We start from the raw sequence: 25,635 nt of genomic DNA, 5'->3' as shown, positions 1-25,635 counted from the left end.
ATCAATGTCGGGTTAGGGGCTACCGCCGTAGACTACAGCAGTAGCCCAGGTACCCTAGCGTTGTTGTGTATAGCAGTAGATCAAAGGATCAAATCATGCTAAATTTTTGGATAAGAATCATTTTGTGCTTAACTTTGCTCGTAGTCAAAATGGTGTGGGCAGAGTGCTCATCCCTCGAAGCCTAGTCTCTAATATAGCTAGCTGTTTGCTAATAACATGTTGCCATGTCATTTATAGCCTTAAAATAAGTGTCATTGATTTAGTACAAAGCTTAGTATATGAGTAGTTGGCTACAAGAAAATACTATTTCATTAACATATGGCTCATCTTTCACTCTCAGAAAACTTTTTGATGCCCATTACAACCAGCTTCTTTTCTCTCTCGTCCAACTCAACAGAAACACAATATTTAAGTTCTTATAGTCCACTTACATCCGAAAAGTGTCTGCAGAGCCAAGCTCCATTGATCTTCATGTTATTTTTCCAGCAAAAATACTTTTTCCACACCTACAGAAAGTCTGAGAAAAGTATACATGTAGACATATATTTGTAGTATGCATGTACAAAATTTTATGAACATATATATTCATATGTGACGTACAATAAAAAGACAGACACATTAAAATGGACTCTTTTTTTGTATTTGGCCAACGTATTTGTCGTTTTATGTAAATTTATACATAATTGAAGAATATGATATTTATTTGGATGTCCTTTTTGGCATATTTTGAAACCTCTAAATATAATCTGATTTTTATATATTTTGAAAAACAAGTTCGATGGAACCTTATTATACCTCCTCTCACGACTCTTCCAGCTATGTCAACAGCAGCCATCTCCCGGATAGCACTCCGTTGCATTTTCCAAGCAACGCTATGACGAGAAAAGGTGGCCTGGCCCAGATCACCTGGACGTCCATGTATGCCGCTCTTGAAAAGAGAGGCACTTGAGCCCCAGAGCCAAAACGCTCAGTATTTTTTTGAGAGACCAAGCGAGTAAACTATTGTAAGTAAAACTTTCACACGATTAATGTTCCAGAAGGACAGCGACACAGCGTCAATATAGCAGACAACATGAAATAATAAACTACAGATAGATTAAAATTTCACCAAATGTGTATTACGCATGTGGAAGAAAAGAACTCAGTTAACATTGACGATTATTTGTCTGGACAGACCGAAATACAATATCAATGTCCAGGATTAACTTGGCTAATTTACAACCATGGGGACCAAAAGTTGCAAAAGTAGAGCAACCCCCAGTACATCCAACTACTGCAAACAACACATCATGGTTCACAAAAGTTTGAGATTAACAACTGTTTTATGCCAAAAATTGTTGTAGTCCAACAAGCGTGCAGGTAGCTATCTGCGACAAAAAGAACCACCAGGCAACAAATTCAAGATCGGCTTCGACAAAAGAATCGTAACATCCTGTTGCTGCCAAGCAACAAACCCTGGCGAAGCCCCATTGTAACTGGGATGAAAGGTTTTGGCCTTCCACCATATGTAAGATGACAACGAAAAGGTACAAAAGCTGGAACAGAGATAATCACCGGAGATTGAAGAGATCTCAACTCCCAATCAATAATATACTCTTCAAATGAATGCATCAAGTTAATCACTGCGCACAAAACACATTCCCACTTGGATATCTTGCCGTGCACTTTGGTTAGTTGGGCACTGGCTCCAGTTCCAAATATATTTCTGTTCCAGCTGTAACCAGGCAGCAACTAGTTGGCGCATTTACCTCATGCTAAGGTTGCTCAGATCATCCACAACATGCACGGTCCCATTCAAACTGTGTCTGTCTCCCTCAAGTTTTGCTTGTGGGCTTGGTACATCTCCATTTTCTGGTGAACTCTCGGAAGTACTGCCGGGAATATGTGCAGTAATAGCACTTTTCGCGCCTTCGAAGTAGGTTGAGCAAGGAAAATATTCAGCACAGCGTACCTTCCACCCTGCAGAGATACCGAGGTTAATCCTGACAATATATAACTAAAAATAAGAATCTATTGGCCCGGTATACAGGCAAACCATACCAGGCCAGCATCCAGCGCAGTTCAGTATTGCAAGTAATCGGTTTTTCTCAAATATATGTATTCATTTTAGCAACCAACATATTATAGCAGCAGAAAGAGAAGACTTGTCCATTGCCCTCAAAAACATAAATGTAAGGTGAAAATAAACAATTTGGGCATTGCCATATTGGAACTTACTGTTTGCAACATCCTGATCAGCAAAAACAGTATCCAGCAATTTATGAACATCAATACAATCTTGAATGCCCCATTCCTTAATGGGACCAAGCACACCATTTCTGCAGAAAGTTCAGATGATATAAATACTATGTACACAGCAAGTGAATAAAATCAGAGGCATATTCTTCTTCCATATCTTTACCCTGATGCTGTGTTATTTGTTGAGTCTTCAATTAATTTAATCACCTGCAGCTTCTTATCCGGCTCCAAGAGGTACATCATTTCAGCTGCAGCTGCTCTGTGTGTCAAAGAAGCTAGCAAAGAACGATTTGAGTTAGTAAAATTCGTGGTCAAGAAAAGGTCCATAAACCGAAAAATGAAGATAATTACCGTTGTGCTTTTCAAGGAAGTTTATATTTACTTCAACAAGAGATTTCCCGTGTAATTGCCTGCAAGAACTCGCTGGTCAGATAAACTGGAGTAAATGCATACTGATAAAATTAATCACCATCTCAGAACCTTAGATCTGGTCTTTCAGCTTCCAGAACGTTCCATATTAATTTCTCAGAATCAGTTCCTGGGGCCGGAAGATTGTTTATCCTATGGAAGAATCTTATCTGCAAATAAAATAAAGAACAAAGTTGAATATATTTATTGCTAACAGTCAGCTCATGATAAAAAAATAAATGAAATATGAACAATATGTACACATTCCATATTAACACATGCTAAATACACTCCAAGCATAGTAATAGTAATGCTAACAAAGCAATACTAAATTCTCGACAACAAACAATAACCTAAACAGATTAGAAGCTAAAAGGTAAGCACTAGGTCATATATAGTGGCAATAAACTCCTAGTCATCCATTTCCTAAAAGAGGATTCCATTTGTGGTTTATGCAATTGGTCAACAAACATACTTTGTAGATTTCATTGAATTGAACAAGTTATATCCTCCAGAAGAATTTTAGCGTTACAAAAGCAATTATTCCTGTAATATAATGGTCATTCCTTACAGGGCAGTTACTCAGCACATCATCTGCAGAGTATACACCAGTAAAACGTTGTACAGGGTTCGGCTCACCAACTTCTTCCATCCAAACCAAGAGAAAAACTCAGTTCAAAAGGCACTGCTAAATACAAAGTGCACCCAGCGTTTATGGTCTGACTCCTTATAGCAACACAAATAAAAGAATAAACCCAACAAAGGTAAACAAACTGTGTTGCTTCCAAACAAATATCCAGATTTATAGTGCCAATCTCAGGCTAACGGAATATAGATAAATATGCACAGCCAAACCAGACCTCTAGATAAAATGATCTTGACGCACTCATAAATAAAAATGAAAAATAATTTTATGGCATTCCGAATTTTGATAGAAAAATCAAAGGTGCAATTTTGGATGCTTACCAAACTTCGGTGACTGTCTGGATTATTTTCGTCCAATTTAATGAGCTGCTTGACCGCCTGTGACAAGAGATAGATAAAGAAAACTAAGAAGCCTATATAACAGATTAAGATAGTGTATCTAGTTCAACTTTTAAACACTACTGCATCTGTTCCTAAGTACTCCCTCCGTAACTTGATATAAGACCATTTTTGACACTATCAATAGTGTCAATAGTGTCAAAAAACATCTTATATTAAGTTACGGAGGGAGTAGATAATTATGTTAGCAGGTAAACTTTCCCGTAAAAAAAATGTTTGCAGGTAAGCTTTGTATACCACAATTGCTCTGATAGAAGTAATATTAGTACATCTGTCATAAAAGTTCTGAAATATTAAGAAATAACTAATATATTGCTGCAAAACCTAATGCTTAAAGGCGGTATATTTAGGAACATCTTCAACGAATGAAACAATTTCCACTTCAAACAAAGCACTACGCAGTGCTATTTTTAATGTGCAGATCACTCGGTTTTCATCTTCCACAACCCCACATACACCAACTAAGCAATAACGGCAGGTAATCCAATGGCATCATAAAGAAACATGATGTAGGAAAGATGAGCATCAGTCTATCAACAATATAAGGAAAGCAACAGATGCTCTCTCAATTATAATCAAGCGATACCATATCTTAAATTCTTAATGGGGTAGAATTTATTTCCAGCAAAAGAAAAGGAAAAAAACAGAAGACTGGGATATCCCCCAAAATGAGGTGCATAATACCATACCTGAAAAGCGAGTAAAACCTTTTGCTTTCTCATGTTCAGTTCAAATGAAAGTATATGAGTTTCTAATGAATCTGACGAGTTATTCTGCAGAAGCTTCAAATATTTTGTGGCTTCTGCAAGTGGATCTTCAACCTGGAAACAGAAATGCATAAAATGAAGACGAAATCATTCAATGACCTAAAAAGATAAAAACTAATGTTTCTAAAAGTACAATACTACGAGTACAACTGATCACATAGAAAAAGAATACCTGGACCAATTTTTCACCGTGTGGGTCCAAATCAACTGGCCTTGCTTGTTGTTTCTTCCCAGATTTCGAACTGTTGGTTGAAGTTGTTTCATCCTCTTGTTTCTCTTCAGCCTCCTGGGGAGATTTAAGGGCAAATTAAGACAGACTTAGCAGTGATACATCTAAAACAAAGTTCTGGAGGTTACCCTTTTAGCTCGAGCTTCTGCCTTCTTCTGTTTTTGCCTCAACTTCTTCCTCTGGGCAGCTGGCAGTTTTGACAACTCATCATTCTCCTCAGCAGATGATTTTAATGGAGAATCATGTAATTTCATGTAACACCTACAATTTTTAACAATAGCTTTAGAAAAATCTCTGAAGGGAAGTACAAAATAATTGATAGACAGACCAATAGGAACCATTACCTGATAGCCCCTGCAGCAGCCTTGTGAAAGTATTCATGAGCATGCAAACGGTCTTGAAACTTCAGCATAGAAACGTACGCCCGAAGTGTCATCTTCCGCAAGCAATATGAATGGAAGTCAAACTGATCTTCAGTCATATCAGTGTAATGCTTTTCAACAGCTAAGAAATTTTTCAGAGCCCGGCCAAGATCACCTTGACGAAAATAACTCTCGCCAAAAGCAAGTTCATACCTTAAAGAGATCATCGACTTAGAGAGTGAAGAAAAAAATAGACACTTAATGGTGGAGGGAGGGAAGCATGTACCACATGCACTGCATGTCATGGAGATTATTGTGCTGATCTCCATCTTTTGTAAACAAGACAGCAGTCTTCTCAGCTAGCCCGACCTTCACAAGTCACAAAATAAGCAGTTAAATGTGTAGTGTTTGCTGACAAAAGGTTCGCCGGTGTCTGTTTTACTATTACATCAGCGGAACCGTGCAAAAAAGTAGTTGTGTTTCTAACTGAATATACCTGATCAGCTTGAAGCATCTGCATTACACACTCGCTGTTTAAATAACGATCAGCAAGGTCCATGGACCTAGCTTCATCCGCTAATGCTGCTGCTGCAGAAAAATTGCCAGCATGTTGCAAAATATTCCCCTGAAATAAAGCAGGTGCACTAGCAGATTTATTTACAGAGAATTATGCCATCTAAACACAATGTACGGTGAACAAAGTAAGAGAAGTTACTACTCCCTCCGTTCCATAATATAGAAGGTGCACATGCTTTTCAAGATTTAAGTTTGACCATAGATTTAACCAATGAAATGTGGGTTTTATGTCATAAAAAATACACCATTGAATTTGTATCCGAAAGAAGTTTTCAATGGTATAATTCTTCAGTAACATGATTTACGTATTATTGGTATAATTGATGGTCAAAGTTTTATCTCGAAAAGCATGTGCACCTTATATTCTGGGAATATTATTTAGAGGGGGCGAGAAGAGCAAAAAAGTACGAGTGTAAGACCAGTAGATTGGAGAAAGAAATTTTGCAGATTGGAAAGGTAAGACAAGAAATGGTTAGCAAGGGTAAACAACTCCTTTTTTAGGAGAATGCAGCAGAAATATGTTGGGTATTTCATTATTAAAGAGGAGGAGGGGGATCCAAAGAAAGACCAAACCAGCAGTGCAAGATTACAGAAATGTCAAAAATTAGGATAAGACGTTTTCGCAGTTTAACTTAAACTACGTTTTTGCAGTTTAACTTAAACTGCAAAAATGTCTTACATTAAGTTACAGAGGTTGTATTAAACTAGCAATTGGCACCAAACGAAACCATTTAAGTAAGAATGAAATTTCAGTTCAAAAGAACTGAAATTTACAGGAAATCCTATATTGGAGAAATGGTGATGCTGCTTAATTGCATACTAAGGAAAACACAATTGCGCATGGGGAGAGAATTTACCTTTATGGAGTACAAATCAATGACAGTTGGCGTGTGTAAAATGGCCTCGTCAATTTTATCCAGAGCAATATCATACTGGCTCCTTCTGTCATAGTGCTGCATCATGACATGTGACAAACATAATGATGCAACTTCAAAAGATATATTTGAAAATAACTCGGTGGTTTATCAGGTAATATGCAGGTGTTCACACCAAATGCTAACCTGAGAAACCAACAGCAGAGTCCACATGTGTGTGGATGGAGGTTCCATCTGCGAACTGCAGGGAGAAACCGTTAAAGAAATACGTGACAATTTACAGATTAAGTCAAAACTACAGGTTCAGGGACAGCTCAAACTAGCAATGGCTAGTGCTAACACATGACTACTTCCAAGGAGTATGATAGGTAGCGGGTTTTTTAAGAAGCCACATGCTTGAAAAGAATGATAGAACACTTTCAAGTTACAATTTGCTGCATTATAGCCGAGAACGGTATAGGAGTTCTGGCAGCATCAAAATTCTGCACAATTTGGCATACATCAACCATACCAAGTTTCACGTGCATCATTGTTCCTTGTGTAAGAATGGTTGATAAGATGCCTTGCAGAGAAATTCCTCTAGATACCCCTTCCAGGCAGATTCTAGCACATTATTTTTCGGCTTTTTGCATCTTTAAAGATGCCAACTAAGTGACGAGCAGCTAAGTTAATTAACCTAATATTGCAGTAGAAGCATATAACCATATTGTTGTGCTACTACATACATGTTCGCTAAGTTGACTAAAAATCGAAAACGGTCTCAGTTTGGTAACAAAAAATTCATAACCTGATATCAAGTTTTGCCCGATAAAGGTGCCAAGCAATAATTTTACAGTTTAAGATGAGCTGTGATCAATAACACTAATGAGGATATGGGAAGAATGATAAAACTGAGAATAATGACCAGGCAAAAAAGATTACCTTCCAGGAAAGCATCCAGAAGTCCTAATTGAATCTTCTAGCTTAAGAAATAATTGCTCCAATATGTTTGCCTATTAATGAGATTAACAATTTTCTGTAAATGGTTTGTAGCACAAACAAGAAATAAGAAAAAGAAAATGCTGTTGACTAGTATAGCTTGTGTTACCTTGCCAGGATGCTCATAAAGCGGGCTTAAATCAGAGAAAAGTGACGGCACTCCCTAAAAGATATGGGACACATTACAATCAGCAATAACAATGAGTAACAGCATGCTCCCAGTAAACCCAATAAAAATCTTAAGGCAACATGTTACACACACAGCCAGAGACCACGAGACACCTTCGAGGTACTAACAAACCATCACTTTAAAATTATATGATTACCTTGGTTAATAGTGGTCTGACATAATTATCTGCTGCCTCCTGGAATTTCTCACCTTCTAGGAAATCAAGAGGTATGCGCTGTTGCACGGAGGGTATGAGAAAAACTTAGATTAATAAGTTGGTGGTTATATGGCCTACTTACAGTCAATACGGATGAGAAAATAACATTTAACTTCGCATGTAAAACAAAATATTATCATGAAAATGCAAAACAAAATGATGTATGCCTGCATCAAGGGTAAATTTTGCAGTGTCCACAAAGGTCTCAACCATGGATATAAGGAAGAACCAACAAAACTGGTATCAATGCAAATGAGATTACAATTTTAGATGGTTTACCTTAACAGCCGATGACCAACTATATTCTTCCTTGAGTGATTTATATAATGCACTTAATCGTTCAACATCATCAGCGGAATAATGACCATTTTCAGAGTATAGGCCAAGGCACTTCTGCACAGCTATGAGGTACCTGAATAGAACAGGGCAACGACCAATTCTAGAGTATCAGAAGTAGGTTGACCATACCAGCCAGGACTGTATACACAATGCAGTGAGGTATAGTATTTTATTCTAAGTTGCTAACATAGAAAATAGTTACAGAACCCAGCTGGCATTAGACTTATAGGTCAAATTTTGTGATAGTTTCCCTTTTATCACGAACGTGTGGCTCTTATTGCATTATGTTACGAGGGAGATTAATATCACCTGCCGAATCAAAAATACCAACATTTAAGCCTAGAAGGGTTAGGGTTTAGGTGTGAGCCAGTTGCGGAAGAGAGGTTAATCAACTGTATGCAAAGTTTTGCCACACAGACATTGTGTATGTGGAGGAAGACGATCAATTGTAACCAACATCAGAATACAAGTACTGTAGTTGGTCGAATTGCTCAATCGGCTAAGATTAAATTTGCATCTGGTTACAATAAAATGCTATCTAGGTCACATACATGAAAATAATACGGTAAGATGGCAATTCACCAAAGCTTTCTAAACGCATGTCTAGTGATAAAATTTAAGCTGGTTAAAAAATAATAGGTCCTAAATAAAGGTATCCTATGAATGACAACAGCACCTAAAATACAGGTACCTATGTAAGTTGACGAAAATAAACATAACATGTAAACAAAATGGCAGCATAAGTACATAGACATAAACTACCAACAAAGACACGTGAGAGAATGAGTACAAGCAACTTACTTGTAGTTATCAGGATTCATAAAAAGGAGGGACCTATATATTTTCTCTGCCTCCTCAAAACGGCCAAGTTTCAACAAAATGCAGGCCATTTGTTCTCTGAATGAGAGCTTATCAACCTAGCAGACAAAATTCAAGAAGCGAACATGTTACAGACAGTTCTACTTTTTTTCCTTCAAACATAGAAAGATACAACTTACAATTTTACTCTCCATCTTGTGCATCTCCTGAAGGGCTCTGTCCAGCATCCCACATTCCTCAAGCAACGATATCTGTGCAACAATAATAGCAATGAATAGTCAAATAATGTAAGCTATTTCTTGAGTTAGAGCATGAAGAAAGCTTTGAAATTAAGGGTGGAGCAGGGAAAGGTTGAAGACAGATAATTATATAGCACACTGAAACCATGTCCTTCCTCCAGTCACAAGTGACATTTGAGAAATTGGCATGGAGCCCACAGCACAACTTTGACCAGTTATTCTACTTTCACTATTTCTGTAAAGATTACTGATGTTATAGTTATGAAGGATTGTTTTTAGACTATACATATCACCTCCATATGTTCAACTTAAATCTATTGTATATTCTTTGTTTGATGAAGTAAGAAAAGGTACTAGATATGAATTGACTGATTTAGACAACAAACTTTATCTAGCACGAGAAAGTGGGGGTAAAGTAATAGAACTAATATAATGCACACAGAAAGAACGTTACACCAAAAATACTAATAAGTATGGTAACTCGACATGTAAAGAAAATCCAGATGGGACAAAATTAACAAAGCAAAAAAAACAGCCGGGTTCAAAGAGATGGGCAGCAAGTAGTACTGTAGCATCAGTATTACAGAATGCTTATAAACCATTCCCAAAGATTTCTTTTGAGAGCACTATGTCAGCAATTACATACAGGTTTAACAATAACCAAACCATGATATGACAAACACATAGGATGCTATTGATAACTGATCTGTCGGGAATTATGATAAGAGTTCACTGTACGCTTAAAGTAAACCAATACATTATTACTGGTACTGCAATGCTGGCTCAGGAAAGGGAGAGACGTATACCTTATACAAAAGCATTTCACCATGCTCATACCGCTCATTTTCTGGGGGATAATCATCTTCCAGTGTCCCCTCATATGCCTCCAGTACTTCTATTGCCTTTGAAGAGCTGCAGGTGGGTACCAGAAACAACGATATTAGTGGTGAATTTTCGTATCACAAAGGTTACAGCCTGCCATACATGCAATAGTACGCAGCTTGTGAATAATGATGCGAGAAAATCCTCACAACTGATATAGCAAGAAGGTAAGATAAAAATATACTACTATTGATCTGCCAAAAAAGTACACATGTGGCATTATGTGCATTCATTATGCTATGCTGTTTTGGCAGCAATTCAATAGACGATGCATTATAGGCATCCAAAGTTGGTCCATACTTAATGCTGACATGTGGCAGATCACACAAGATCTTACTTGAATTCAAAAGAGGTTCAAATAGTAACGTCTGGTACTGGAATTTTATCATTCTATGTTTAACATATGAATTGAGCTGGAGTCCCAGGCCCTATTTGCTCAACTGGTCATACGGTTTAATTGATTGATCTAGATCAACTCAACATAACCAAGAAAGTGGCATACTTGGAACTCAAATGATGAGATACGGCAAAGCCAATCCAGTTCATGCGGTGGTTCGGCTTTAATGTCAGAAGCTGTTGTCTAGTCTCAACAAAGCCAGACAAGTCCCTCATTTGCGCCTGTGAAAAAGAAAAAATAAGATTCATTCGCTGGAAGGCAGAAAACCTTTATTTCTATCACGTCATATCACTGAAAAACAAGTTTCATGTAATGCTAGGAGTGCCATGTAATGTTACCAATACTGGTAACAAAAAAAATGTCCAACACAAAAGTTGGTTTCACTTATCCAGTACTAAGAGCTCGACAAAATCAAATGTTTGGAATCCAAATATGTGCACATGCTTATTGGCCAATTCACCAATGATGAACAATAGATGAAGCATTACATGACCGCGGGGGCGGGGGGAGTTAAGTTGAATGCAGCTATATGTTAGGTGTGAATTGGTTTACCCAGAAAATAGGGGGGAAAGCAATGGATTGTCGTACCAACCTGGAGAAGTGACAAATCACGCAAAATTTCAATATTGTCTGGGTCGATCCTCAAAGCATTTCTGTAACATTTTATAGCTTCTCTGTATTCTCTATCTGATCTGTAAAGTAAACCATACACATGCCAGCACACATGACTCTTCAGATCATTCTGCAAATGTTTAATTCGATCGATACATATCAGTTACATTTTTATAATCAACTTAATCGTCACAAAACAAAATTTGGACTAAATCTGTTGTGATTAAGAACCTTCAAGCCACGGCGAACAAGCTCGTATGCTTCAGATTTCCGATCCATACAATTTAGTGTCAAACCTTTCATCGATAAAGTTTCTACAAGAAACGAGACAAAGTAGTATGCGATCAGAGGAGGCTGCATGGAGCAAGAGAGTAACACAAAAGGTTGAACAAAATCAAATGCTATCTTTCTGACCTCCATGTTCGGGAAACTTCTTTAATATGGAATCTGCGGCCTTCAGCCCTTTCTTATACTGCTTAGTTTCATATGATTTCTGTGCATGCAACCATAAAACATCAGAAACTTGGGAGTACGGAATGTTAAGAGGGGAACATAACATTATGCCACAGTAGATATACATGCAATCCCGGTATGAAGCAGAATCATGCAAGACTCAAAAGTTGAACTGTCTGCATGTCTACAGTGCAAATTATTGTAACTTTTAACTGTTCTATAAAAGTGTTATCAGAAATACACTCAAATGATCAAAACACTAAACAAGAAACCCCAGGTACTATAAAATGTTCAATGTTGTATCCCTCCTGCATAGCTAGGATAAAAGGTTCAACAGGCCAATATAGTAACACTCCAACCGGCGACCAGTATTGGCCTTTCAGCTATCACCGAATGCTACTGGACAATGTTAAGATGCAAGTTCACATGACAAGATAAAATTTATTAACATGAAACTACAAGAAGGAGTTGATGTCAGATTAGATATAACATGACACTGAATTCATTGCTGTGATTGAACAACAGATACCAATAAGGTCCAGAATACATGATATATTTGGCTTTTAGCACCAGCAACTTCACAAAGTCAGCCTTGCGGGATAAAGTACATGTCGACCCCAACTGTGAAGCAAACTAGCCACTCTACTGGCGAAACGACCGTCTCCCAAGCAAAAGCTTCTCTGAGACACCTACTGATCTAACCCTCGCAAATCAAAGCTTCACCTCGGCCAGACACCAACCCAACGACCCGAGCAATCACCTAGGCAACGAAACCCCTGCGCACGGCCACTCCCCTAGAGCATCTCCAATCGCTTGGCTGCATCCAGACTGTCGAATCGAGCGGAGCGCGGCTACGGAGCAGCGGATTCAGAGGCCGAACAGATCGATTCGAGTACCGAGGGGAGAAGCGAGGGGCGGGGTGCTTACGACGATGACTTTGAAGAGGTTGGCCTCCTTGGCCGGGAGCGATGAGCCCATGGCTGCGGCGGCGCGGCGCTGCGAGGCGAGGCGAACCCTAGGGGGGCGGGGGTGAGGCGAGGGTTTTGGAGCCGCGAGGCGGCGGGTGGACTGTCTAAGTTGTGGTGTGGTGCGTGCGTGGCCGCTTCGGCCGCAAGGAACCCTACCCGTCTCTTGTGTCGCTGGAAGCAACGATGACCCGACGCGAGACTTGTACAGGGAGCTAAGAGCATCTCCAGCCGTTCGGCCCCCAGGCACCTAAAAAGAGCGTCCTGGAGGCGAACCGACGCTAGCTCGGCTCGTGGGGGCAACCTAGCTCTCAGTCACGTCCTCAAGCGCCGGTCCTAGAATGCGGAAAATTTGAACTTGGTCGTTCCCGCTCATTATAAAAGACGTCACAAATCCGGCGATCACAAGTCACAGTTCGGCGATCGGATGTAATCTAGCGTACAAAAAACAGAGCGCCGCAAGTTCGCCTGCGCAACGAATCACTCGACGGGGTCGGCTTCAGGTGTCGGCGGAGTCGGCGTGCGCGGGCTTGGCGGTGTCGGAGCTGCTTCGGTGCTGGGCGGTGTCGGCGCGGCTTCGGTGCTGCTGGGCGGCGGCGTGGAGGCGTCATCACTCGGGCTTGGCGTGTGCGTCGGCGTCGGCGTCGGCGGGGGCGGCCTTGTCGAGGGAAGTTGGTTCAAAATGAGGTCGCGCTCTGCCAAGTACCATGCCTTGACTGCCTCGTCGGTGCTCTGGAGCATGTCCGCCCCGCCCAGCAGAAAAGCCAGGTCGGTGTTTCTCTTCTTCGCGGTGACGTCCGTCCGGAGCAGGTCGAGCTTGACGGCGCTGCTCGATATCAACGCCGACCAGCACGCCTCGGTCTTCTCTTCACGAAGAACGGCCCGGGTCTGCGCGTCGGCGAGGCAGTGCTCGATGGACTCCTGCACTCGAGCGGTGGCCGCGTCGGCGTGTTTCCCCTTCTTGGCAACTTTGTTGTCGTCCGGCCGCCCTTCCGATGCGCCAGGAGTCGGCGCGTCCGGCTTGTAGGTCTCCTTGGCCTTGTCGAGGGTGCGCCGGACTTCCGCCGACTTCTCGCACTTGTCAATGCGCTTGTAAACGTGGGAGGTATTTGAATTCGGCGTCGCTATTGCTCTGCCGGTACAGGGCGAACATGCGCCGCAACTGCGCGGAGGAACAAACAGTTGGCGCGCGTACACGGCGAAGAGAGGCGGGAGGCCGGCGTGGCATACCTGATCCTCGACGCTAGCGCCGCTCTCCGGGCGAGTCGCGACCTCCTCGACGACCCCATGCCATTTGTTGCACGCCCCCTGGATACGCCCCCAATGGTTCGCCATCGCCTTGGAGCCGCGCTGCATGTAGACGCCTTTGAAGTAGGGGTCGACGAGTTTGAGCTCGTCGAACTCGGCCTTAATGCGGTCCCAGTACGTGTCGATGCTCTGCTTCGCGCCGGTCGTCGAGTCGAGGCAGACAACTTTCCATGCTTCGGCGAGGCATTCCTCCTCCTTGGACGCCCACTTGATGCGCGGCTCGCCTGTTCTGGCCGCCGCTTCTTCTTCTTGCGCCCCTTCGTCGTCGCAGGCGTCGGCTCCTCCTCCTCCTCCTCGTCCTCCTCCTCCTGCTCCTGCTGCTCATCCTCGCCGTAGACGTAACCGAGCTCGCCGTCCATGCCGCCACTGAGATCCACCACCTCGTCCTGGGTGACGAACCCGGGAGACGCGGCGGCCGCGGCCGAACCTGCCGCGATGATGTCGTCCATGTTGGCCTCGGTCTCATCGGTGTCGTCGAGGTGCGAGAAGGGCAGCGGGCCACGGCGTAGCGGGGGCGTCGGGGAGGAAGCATAGACTGGCGGCGAGTAGTTGTATGGAGGGTACTGCACGCCGGCGAAGGCGGGAGAGGGCGTGCGCTGGGCCGCGTATCCATGGGGAAGGTGACGTTTGGGTTGAACCCACCGTGCGCGTCCACGTCGGCGTAGCCCGGCGAGGGCGATCCCCATGGCTGCGGAGAGACGATGCCTTGCTGGCCCCAGGGCGCGTACTGGGCGTGGCTTTCGGGTGGATTCATCATCCCTGCGGGAGGGAGATTGACGGAAGGAATGAGCGGGAGGGAAGTGGGGAAAACGCGGGAAAAAACAGCGGGAAGAGACGCTCGCCTCGCCGACAGGGCGGACCCATGCGCCCTTTTCGCTTGTGCCGGCGTCCCAGGCGCCCCAGGAAGCCGGGTTCGGCCTGGGTCCGCCAACACCAGTTTCGATCCGAGCCGGCGAAAAACAGGCTTCTGAGAGCGCGACTGGGCCGTTTTTTCGGTGCCGGCACGGCAAAAACGCCTGGGGAAGGTCTGTTGAGGGCGCGGCTGGAGATGCTCTAACTCTGTGTTTTTGTTTGTTTTTCTTTTCTTCTGATTCGAATCAATTAGCTTTATTAATGCTTAGCCAGGATTACAATCATATGCTGCAGAACATCAGCGAGAAAAGATGGAATGCAGTTCGTTTAAAAAAACCTTTCTCCACATTAACTTGCTTGTTTAGCACATGTGTGCGGCACTGCAATCACATCCCTGCCGACTAATATACTTTCTCCGTCTTAAAATAAGTGTATTAAGCATACAACTTTGTATTAGAGTTAATACAAAGTTGAGACATTTATTTTAAAACGAAGAGAGTATCTCATTTAGAAGGTTTGAAAATTTGAACTGAGCTCCTGAATCTCCTGCAAAATGCATGTTACTAATATTCTATCAAAATTTATCAATTTTCAAAACTTAATAACTTGTTGACCGTCATTTTTAATGTGCATCTTGCGGATTCCTTGATCGATCGGGTGCTGGTCTCCATCTCGTAAGGCAAGGACTTCCATTCCATAGCTCCCGTTGCAAATTCATATTATTGGGCTTGAGCGCGGAGTAATGAGTCTGATATGTCACGCCGACCAAGCCAGTGGAACCCAACTGAGTAGCTTCAACGTGGAAGGTATCAACATTGATCTAAGTGACATCCTTATTTGGTGGCTTCCATCTGGTTTTTACTTTTATCTGAATTGGCTTGTCTTTGCACGCATGGCTAGCTCCATAACCGCATCATGATATTTATTTTTGTCCAGAGCACCCGGGGGCCATAGCTTTCACTAGAGGCATCTCTCTCATGAACATAGCAACAGTGGGTACACAAATATTGTTGGGCAATTGATAGAAAAACACATAGTTATGATATTATTCATGGCAAGATCAGTACATAGGCATTACGTCTATGACAAGTAGACCGAAACGATTCTGCATCTACTACTATTACTCCATCCCTCGACCGCTTTCCAGCATGCATCTTAAGGTATTGGGTTCATACCAAACAGAGTAATGACTGGAGCATGATTACATAATATAGACAAAGTAAGACTAATCAATATGATCGAACCCCGTCGTTTTACCCTTAGTAGCAACAATACAAATACGTGCCTCGCTACCCCTTCGGTCACGAGGTGAGAACACCGCAAGATTGAAACTACTACTATGCACCACTTCCACTGAAGATCTATTCATCAACTTGGCCAAAGAAAACCCACATATCAGAAAGCATTACATAACTATAACAATCACACATAATAAAGTTCAGAAGTGACCCAATTACTTTCAATGAGTAATCTAATCATAAAACCGCAATTCATCGAATCTCAATAAACGCACTACAAAGGGATTACATCGAATCGATCTCCGAAGAGAACATTGTATTGAAAATCAAAGAGAAGGGGAGAGGGGGGAGAGGTGGAGAGGGAGAGAGAGAGAGAGAGCTACGCTTATGGACCCATAGGTCCAATGAGAACTACTCACGATGTCATGCATCATCGGAGAGATAGCACAGTTGATGTAGAAACCCTCCGTGATTGATTCCCCCTCCGGCAGAATACCGACGGAGGCCTTCAGATGGAATCATGGAAGAACAGAGGCTTGCGGCGGCCGAATAATTGTTTCGATTCTCGCTCTGGAGGTTTCTGGATTTTAGGGAATTTATAGGCTTGGAATTAGGTCAAACAAACCTACGAGGGGGCCACAAGCTCAGGTGGTGCGTCCCCTGGAGGCGCGTCATGTGAGCTTGTGGCTCTCTCGTAGAGCTTCTGGCCTCTCCCGGAAGCTTCTAGCACTGCTGCAAGATGCTACTAATGCGACACTACAATCAGAGACACTTCAACGAAACTATGTGCGATGCATAAATAGCAAACTGTGGTGTAAGAAACCCGTAAAAAATGATACAATTTGTTTGTGATGGCGGAGACATCAAACACGATTCCGACTAGAGCTGCGTGTGCGATACGTGGCAAATAGTTGATCCAATGTACTGTTTACGATAAGCATAGCAATAGAAACGATCAACTTGATGAAGGTGTGTGTGATATAAGGCATATAGTTCACTTAGATGAACTGTTTGTGATTAGGCAACACAACAGAAATGGTCAGATAGAAGGTATCAACATTGATCTAAGTGACACCCTTATTTGGTGGCTTCCATCTGGTTTTTACTTTTATCTGAATTGGCTTGTCTTTGCACGCATGGCTAGCTCCATAACCGCATCATGATGTTTATTTTTGTCCAGAGCACCCGGGGGCCATAGCTTTCACTAGAGGCATCTCTCTCATGAACATAGCAACAGTGGGTACACAAATATTGTTGGGCAATTGATAGAAAAACACATAGTTATGATATTATTCATGGCAAGATCAGTACATAGGCATTACGTCTATGACAAGTAGACCGAAACGATTCTGCATCTACTACTATTACTCCATCCCTCGACCGCTTTCCAGCATGCATCTTAAGGTATTGGGTTCATACCAAACAGAGTAATGACTGGAGCATGATTACATAATATAGACAAAGTAAGACCAATCAATATGATCGAACCCCGTCGTTTTACCCTTAGTAGAAACAATACAAATACGTGCCTCGCTACCCCTTCGGTCACGAGGTGAGAACACCGCAAGATTGAAACTACTACTATGCACCACTTCCACTGAAGATCTATTCATCAACTTGGCCAAAGAAAACCCACATATCAGAAAGCATTACATAACTATAACAATCACACATAATAAAGTTCAGAAGTGACCCAATTACTTTCAGTGAGTAATCTAATCATAAAACCGCAATTCATCGAATCTCAATAAACGCACTACAAAGGGATTACATCGAATCGATCTCCGAAGAGAACATTGTATTGAAAATCAAAGAGAAGGGGAGAGGGGGGAGAGGTGGAGAGGGGGAGAGAGAGAGAGAGCTACGCTTATGGACCCATAGGTCCAATGAGAACTACTCACGATGTCATGCATCATCGGAGAGATAGCACAGTTGATGTAGAAACCCTCCGTGATTGATTCCCCCTCCGGCAGAGTACCGACAGAGGCCTTCAGATGGAATCATGGAAGAACAGAGGCTTGCGGCGGCCGAATAATTGTTTCGATTCTCGCTCTGGAGGTTTCTGGATTTTAGGGAATTTATAGGCTTGGAATTAGGTCAAACAAACCTACGAGGGGGCCACAAGCTCAGGTGGCGCGTCCCCTGGAGGCGCGTCATGTGAGCTTGTGGCTCTCTCGTAGAGCTTCTGGCCTCTCCCGGAAGCTTCTAGCACTGCTGCAAGATGCTACTAATGCGACACTACAATCAGAGACACTTCAACGAAACTATGTGCGATGCATAAATAGCAAACTGTGGTGTAAGAAACCCGTAAAAAATGATACAATTTGTTTGTGATGGCGGAGACATCAAACACGATTCCGACTAGAGCTGCGTGCGCGATACGTGGCAAATAGTTGATCCAATGTACTGTTTACGATAAGCATAACAATAGAAACGATCAACTTGATGAAGGTGTGTGTGATATAAGGCATATAGTTCACTTAGATGAACTGTTTGTGATTAGGCAACATAACAGAAATGGTCAGATAGATCATGATGTGTGCGATAAATGGCATATAGTTCACTCGGATGAACTGTTTGCGATGAGCCAAGAAAACAAGAATGGTCAGCCAGATCAAGGTGTGTGCGATAGACGGCATACGACTCACTCGGATGAACTGTTTGTGATGGGCAAAACAACAAAAATGGGTTAAGTTATGTCAAGGCATATCTCTCTCGATGTAGTTTTGGTGATTGATGACAACATGTTTGCGGACTAATCGTGTGCTTTGTGCATTTCAGAGTTTCATCCTTTGGCACGAGACGATTTCTTTCCCCTCGGAGTGTTATTCAAGACGGTGTAGCTCTTTCGTTTACATTTTGGTGGACTAGTTTCGTAGGAGGCACCATACTATCAAGAGGGGGTCCGCTTTGATAAGGCTAGGGTGGAATCAACACGTACACATCCTTTTTCACACCCTCTGAGCCTTTCCGCTTCAATGGAGAGCTCATTCCCCTTCCTTTGTGCTTGTTTTGGGTCCCAACAGTAGTACCGCGATTCCCAGCGGTAGTACCGCTCAAGAGCCATAGGCGGCAGTACCGCTCCCAACCGCGGCAGTACCGCCTGTGGGTCCTCACTGTAGTACCGCTGCGGCACCGAGCTCCTACCGCGCCGATTCGAGGGGGTCACCTCTTGTGTCGGATTGTGCGGCACTAAGCAGCGGCAATAGATGCGGTAGTGCCGCTCGAGAGCGGTAGTACCGCGCAGGGGTCCGAACGGAAGTACCGCGTGGGGGAGCGGTAGTATCGCAGTCCGAGCGATAGTACCGCTGCCCTCAGTGGTAGTACCGCCCTCTGCGGGGCTGTTCAAGGGGGTAACGGTTGGATTGTTTCCCCCACTATATAAGGGGGTCTTCTTCCCCAAAGTTGACTTACCTCTTCCCCCCAAAAGCTCCATTAATGCTCCAAGCTCCATTTTCGCCCGATCTCTCTCCCTAGCCAATCAAACTTGTTGATTTGCTCGGGATTGGTTGAGAAGGCCCCGATCTACACTTCCACCAAGAGAAATTTGATTCCCCCACTAATCCCTAGCGGATCTTGTTACTCTTGGGTGTTTGAGCACCCTAGACGGTTGAGGTCACCACAGAGCCATAGTCCATTGTGGTGAAGCTTCGTGGTGTTGTTGGGAGCCTGCCACTAAGTTGTGGAGATTGCCCCAACCTTGTTTGTAAAGGTACGGTCGCCGCCTCCAAGGGCACCAATAGTGGAATCACGGCATCTCGCATTGTGTGAGGGCGTGAGGAGAATACGGTGGCCCTAGTGGCTTCTTGGGGAGCATTGTGCCTCCACACCGCTCCAACGGAGACGTACTTCCCCTCAAAAGGAAGGAACTTCGGTAACACATCCTCGTCTTCACCGGCTCCACTCTTGGTTATCTCGTACCTTTACTTGTGCAAGATTATTTGTGTTTCTTCCCTTGCTTGCTTGTGTGCTTGTTGTTGTTGCATCATATAGGTTGCTCACCTAGTTGCATGTCTAGACAACCTACTTTGATGCAAAGTTTAATTTGGTAAAGAAAAGTTAAAAATTGTTAGTTGCCTATTCACCCCTTCTAGTCAACCATATCGATCCTTTCAATTGGTATCAGAGCCTCGTCACTTTACTAAGGACTTTGCCGTCCGAAGAGTATGGTGGACATCGTAGACGGTGTGGAGGAGCACTCCGATGTGAATCCGATCTCGTCTACGGGCAATGGGGGAACCTCGGTCTCTCGTGAGGAATTCAATGTGGCCTTGGAGACATTGAAAACCTCCATGACGACCGAGGTTGAAAGCATGTTTACTAAATTCATTGAAGGGCTTAAACTATCCACCACACCGTTGAAAGTGGGTGATCCCACTGACAAGGTGACGGATGCTAACTCCGACAAGGGGGAAGCTACTAGTGAAAAGGCTCCTTCTTCTAGTGGTAAAAATGGCACCGACATCTTTGCCCATGTGGAACCACCACTTATTTATGGTGGACTGGATCCTTCCACTCATTTGAATCATGCCGGTCCTCCCCCTAAGATTGTGAAAAATGAGGATTTTGATTCTTGGGTCTATCGGTTTAAGCACCATTTAAATCATGTGAATACTAATCTTTGGAGAATCATTGAAGAAGGTTTCTATCCACATGACCGAAGCAACTTCACTCCAAGAGAAGCCACAGATAATCAATTCAATGAGAATGCTCTCTTCATCATCCAAGATGCAATTCCACCCGAAGATCTTCCTCACCTCCGGCCCTACGCCATAGCCAAAGATGCATGGCAACAAGTTGTTTCTCTCTATCGGGGAAGCGCAAGCATTCAATGCTCCAACTGCGAAGTGGTGCAAGATGAAGCCAATGAGTTTGCAATGAAGGAAGATGAAGAACCTCGTGAGCTTTATTGAAGAGTAACCAAACTCGCGGTTTCACTCCGAGATCATGGGAGCAAGGACACGGATGACAATTGGATCAAGCGCAAATTTCTCAAGGCAATGATGCCTTACCATAAGGCTATGTCCTCCGGCATTCGTCAAAGGCCGGACTTCCACACCTTGTCCTCAAGCGAAGTGTTGGATGAGTTTGTGGCTATGAGCATCTTGGACAAGACCTCCGACAATGCGGTGCTTCGCTCTCAAAGGGTAAAGAAGCCCAACCTTGCATTGAAGGCCAAGGTTTGTGTTGAAGAGGAAGAAGAAGAGGAAGAAGAGGAAAGCAACCCCGAAGATACAAAGTATGCCTATCATGAACACATGGCTCTTGCTTCAAGGCAATTTTGGAGCAAGAAAAACTCAAGGCCAAACTTCAACAAGAACAACTCAAGTGGCACGAAGAGCAAGCAACGTGTGAGGACTTGCTATAATTGTGGCAATGTGAGCCATTTTGTTGCGAAGTGCCCGTATGAGAAGAGGGAAGACAATGGTGGCAAGCTCATCCTAAAGGACAAAACCAAGTCTTTCATAAACAAGAGCAACTTCATCAAGAAGACCCCTCACAAGGCGTTGGTGGTTCAAGAAGAGTACCATGAGGATGATGATGATGGTGATGAAGATGGTGAGTCGGTTGCCATGGCCTCCGTTGCCATTGTAACAACTCCACGAGTGTCTCTCTTCGACTCACCCAATGAGAACATCACCGCCAAGTGCCTCATGGATAAAGCCACCAACAAGGTAACCCCCAACATCAAAACTATCATCATTAATAATCCTTCCTTGATGGATTGCATTGATGAATATGAGGGATCTAGTGTGGAGGAAAATGAGTTTGAGTCCTTTATGGATAAACTCAAGGGTAAATCCAAGAAGCACCAAGTTGTTTCTCTCTACTGGGGAAGGCAAGCATTCAACGCTCCAACTATGAAGTGGTGCAAGATGAAGCTGATGAGTTTGCAATGAAGGAAGATGAAGAACCTCGTGAGCTTTATCGAAGAGTAACCAAACACTCCGAGATCATGGGAGCAAGGACACAGATGACAATTGGATCAAGCGCAAATTTCTCAAGGCAATGATGCCTTACCATAAGGCTATGTCCTCCATCATTCATCAAAGGCCGGACTTCCACACCTTGTCCTCAAGTGAAGTGTTGGATGAGTTTGTGGCTATGAGCATCTTGGACAAGACCGCCGACAATGCGGTGCTTCGCTCTCAAAGGGCAAAGAAGCCCAACCTTGCATTGAAGGCCAAGGTTTGTGTTGAAGAGGAAGAAGAAGAGGAATAAGAGGAAAGCAATCCCGAAGATACAAAGTATGCCTATCATGAACACATGGCTCTTGCTTCAAGGCAATTTTGGAGCAAGAAAAACTCAAGGCCAAACTTCAACAAGAACAACTCAAGTGGCACGAAGAGCAAGCAACGTGTGAGGACTTGCTATAATTGTGGCAATGTGAGCCATTTTGTTGCAGAGTGCTCGTATGAGAAGAAGGAAGACAATGGTGGCAAGCTCATCCGAAAGGACAAAGCCAAGTCTTTCCCAAACAAGAGCAACTTCATCAAGAAGACCCCTCACAAGGCGTTGGTGGTTCAAGAAGAGTACCATGACGATGATGATGATGAAGATGGTGAGTTGGTTGCCATGGCCTCCGTTGCCATTGCAACAACTCCACGAGTGTCTCTCTTCGACTCACCCAATGAGAACATCACCGCCAAGTGCCTCATGGATAAAGCCACCAACAAGGTAACCCCCAACATCAAAACTACCATCATTAATAATCCTTCCTTGATGGATTGCATTGATGAATATGTGGGATCTAGTGTGGAGGAAAATGAGTTTGAGTCCTTTATGGGTAAACTCAAGGGTAAATCCAAGAAGCATTTCGTTGCTCTATTGGAACAACTTGGTGAAGCTAATGACATGATCGAGGCTCACGAAGATACTATCCCCAAGATGGGGGGGCATAGTCATGACTATGCCGATGAGATTTCGGATCTTTCCAATGCTCTTGCGGAAGAGCGTGGTCTTTGTTTGGCTCTTGAGGAGTCACACAATGTTGATCACGCTAAGTTAAAGAAAGAATTTGATCATGCTCTTGTTGTTTCTCGTGTGCTAAACTCCGAGAAGGCCAAGCTTGGGGTTGATCTTGCTAGACTCAAAGAGGAGTTTGACCTACTTGACAAGGCTCACAAGGTCTTGAAGGGTGCTCATGCTAGCCTCAAAGAGTCTCATGATCAACTTCAAGTAAAGCTAACCAAGGAGAAAGCCACTTTTCCTCGTATGATGTTAATTGATAATGCAAATGCTACTAACCCATGTTGTGAGCATGTGCATCTTGTTGAGGAGAACGCTAAGTTAAAGGTGCAACTTGAGAAAGGTCTTGTGTCTTGCATACATGGCGAGAAGAACCTCAACGACCTTTTGACCAACCAAAAGGGAGTTTTGGCCAAGGAAGAGATTGGGTACGTGCCCAAGTCCAAGAACAAGAAGAAGAATGACAAGGGAAAACGACCTCCTCCTCTCAAGCAAACCTCTGTGAAGGAGGGAGAAGGTGCTATTAAGGAGAAGGAGAAGAACATTGTTAGGGGTAGTGATGCCAAGAAGGGCAACACTTCCCTTCCCAACAAAGCCGACGACTTTAACCCTTCTTATGTGTTGTGTCGTGTTAGAGATGGGCATGTTTATGCCAAATTTGTTGGTTCTCCTTATGAGTACATTGAATGGTCTATTTGGATTCCTAAGACCCTTGTTACTAACATCAAAGGACCCATTACAAAATGGGTACCTAAAAGCAAGCATTGATCTCTTGTAGGTGTTTGCTTCCGGTGGGGGTTCATGGTTGCTTGATAGTGGAGCTACTAATCATATGACCAGAAGCAAGGACTTGGTGGTGGATGTGCAAAAGATTCCATCAATACCCACCAACATCGAGTGGGGTGACGCCTCATCCTCTAAGGTATTGGGACTCGGCAAGGTTGTCATTTCTCATGATCTTACAATCGAGAAGGTCATGCTTGTTGAGTCCCTTGCATATAATTTACTTTCCGTTCGTCAACTAGCACTCATGGGTTTTGCCACTTTCTTTGATGTTGATACCGTGGCCCTCTTGTGGAGCAAGACTCTTAAAGTAGCCTTTGTTGGGCATGTCGAAAACGGTCTCTATGTGATCAACTTTTCGGAGCAACTCACTAAGACCGCAACATGCCTAATGGCTAAAGTTGACGTGGGATGGCTTTGGCATCGCCGTCTTGCCCATGTCAATATGAGATATTTGCAAAGTCTTCTCAAGGGGGACCATGTCCATGGACTAACAAATGTTAGTTTTGCCAAAGATCGTGCTTGCAGTGCTTGTATCGAAGGAAAGCTGCATGAAAAGACTCACCCTCCCACGACTATCATTTTCTCGAAGAGGCCTTTGGAGCTCCTTCACATGGATCTCTTTGGGCCTCCATCTTTCGATAGTCTTGGGGGTAGGAAGTATTGCTTAGTGATTGTGGATGATTATTCAAGATACACTTGGGTATATTTCTTCAAGAGGAAGAGCGAGACCCAACAAACCGTCATCGACTTTGCAAATGAGGCTCAACGTCAACACAATGCAAAGATCTTGACGATAAGAAGTGACTACGGCACCGAGTTCAAGAACTACACCTTGGATGAGTTTCTTAGTGATGAGGGGATCAAGCATCTGTCAGCATTCTGGGAACGGGGGTCCCCAGACTTGCCTGCCTGTGACCTACGACGTGGCTAAAAGGAGGGCCCAACGCGGCCCATCTTCACCAACACAAACCCAATACCCTCGCGAGGGCCAAGCCTCACGGGGCGGATGACACGGAGCTTCCTCAGGCGCGGCCTCGTCAGTCTGGCTCACGAGGAGGCGGAGAGATCAAGGCCGGGTATCTCACGAGGTGCCCATGACGCAAGCCATGACGACCGGGGGCGCCAGGCGGGTGCCAGCCCGCGCAGCGTCCTTCCTTCCTCTTTGGTGCAAAGGGGGCAAGTGCAGCCGCGGAGTACCGAGGCATCAGGCAAAGGTTGCCATTTCGGTGCAACGAGACCAAGACCAGGAGGACTACGAGACGGAGGTCACCGTGGAGCCCAAGATGGTGTCATCACCAGAGCTTTGCGCAGGCGAAGACTACTTTTGTCAGGGTAGCTAGTACTAGCTGTCCCCCTTCAAATTAGCCCGCCATTGTTGGCTCCCTTCCCGTCGATATTTGGGAAGAGGACCAGGGCCTCTATAAATAGGACCAGCCACCCACAGAGCAAAGGGGGCTGAGGGTTTGGAAGGATAGAGAAGATCAGAAAGAGAGAGAGAGAAGGGTGACTGAGCTCCTCCCAGCAGTTCATCGCCCCAGCCAAGAACAGACCCTCGCGAGGCTGTTCTTCCTTGTATGGTTCTTCATCATTAGCCCAAGAGGCAATCCACCACACCACACACTGGAGTAGGGTATTACACCACAATGGTGGCCCGAACCAGTATAAACCCTGTGTCTCTTGTGTTGTCCTTTCCATAGTTTAGATCCTGGCAAGGTGGGGGGGGGGGTGCAGGTAGGTAGGAGGCGAAATCTTCGCGCGCACCCCAGTGTTTGAACCTCAAGGGTCTGCCGGAACCCGAAATCCGACATTTGGCGCGCCAGGTAGGGCTGCACCGGAGTCCACCTTCTACCGCTTCGCACCCCGTCGCGTCGTCATCACCATGTCCGGCGACCAGGCGGGCAACCCAGATCCAT

General features: G+C 44.0%; 1 protein-coding gene across 1 annotated transcript; it reads right to left on the bottom strand.

The window, feature by feature from the left end:
* Positions 1-1,129: 1,129 nt before the first annotated feature.
* Positions 1,130-12,777, bottom strand: LOC123061505 (N-terminal acetyltransferase A complex auxiliary subunit NAA15). The gene is made up of 26 exons (XM_044484627.1): positions 12,532-12,777; positions 11,566-11,644; positions 11,383-11,465; positions 11,132-11,281; positions 10,645-10,760; positions 10,067-10,172; positions 9,201-9,272; positions 9,004-9,119; positions 8,143-8,275; positions 7,804-7,881; positions 7,587-7,640; positions 7,421-7,491; positions 6,686-6,740; positions 6,482-6,577; positions 5,545-5,673; positions 5,335-5,417; positions 5,031-5,261; positions 4,815-4,947; positions 4,630-4,743; positions 4,380-4,511; positions 3,613-3,669; positions 2,719-2,816; positions 2,590-2,648; positions 2,402-2,513; positions 2,218-2,318; positions 1,130-1,959 (listed from the first exon to the last, which is right to left on the bottom strand). The coding sequence occupies exons 1-26, from the start codon at positions 12,580-12,582 to the stop codon at positions 1,745-1,747; spliced, it is 2,724 nt and encodes a 907-aa protein (XP_044340562.1). The 5' UTR covers positions 12,583-12,777; the 3' UTR covers positions 1,130-1,744.
* Positions 12,778-25,635: the final 12,858 nt, after the last annotated feature.

This window comes from Triticum aestivum, chromosome 3A, assembly GCF_018294505.1.
Source record: "Triticum aestivum cultivar Chinese Spring chromosome 3A, IWGSC CS RefSeq v2.1, whole genome shotgun sequence".
In the NCBI taxonomy this organism is placed as follows: Eukaryota; Viridiplantae; Streptophyta; class Magnoliopsida; order Poales; family Poaceae; genus Triticum; species Triticum aestivum.
Note: the sequence above shows the minus strand (reverse complement) of the source record. Positions and strands in the feature narration are given on the sequence as shown.

What these genes read in the sequence shown, in the direction of transcription:
- LOC123061505 (XM_044484627.1), bottom strand. Translation starts at nt 12,582, where the DNA reads ATGGGCTCATCGCTCCCGGCCAAGGAGGCCAACCTCTTCAAAGTCATC. An exon ending in GTGATTTGTCACTTCTCCAG is followed by an intron (nt 10,761 to 11,131) that starts GTTGGTACGACA and finishes TCTTTTTCACAG; the next exon opens with GCGCAAATGAGGGACTTGTC. An exon ending in TTTATGAGCATCCTGGCAAG is followed by an intron (nt 7,492 to 7,586) that starts GTAACACAAGCT and finishes TCTCATTAATAG; the next exon opens with GCAAACATATTGGAGCAATT.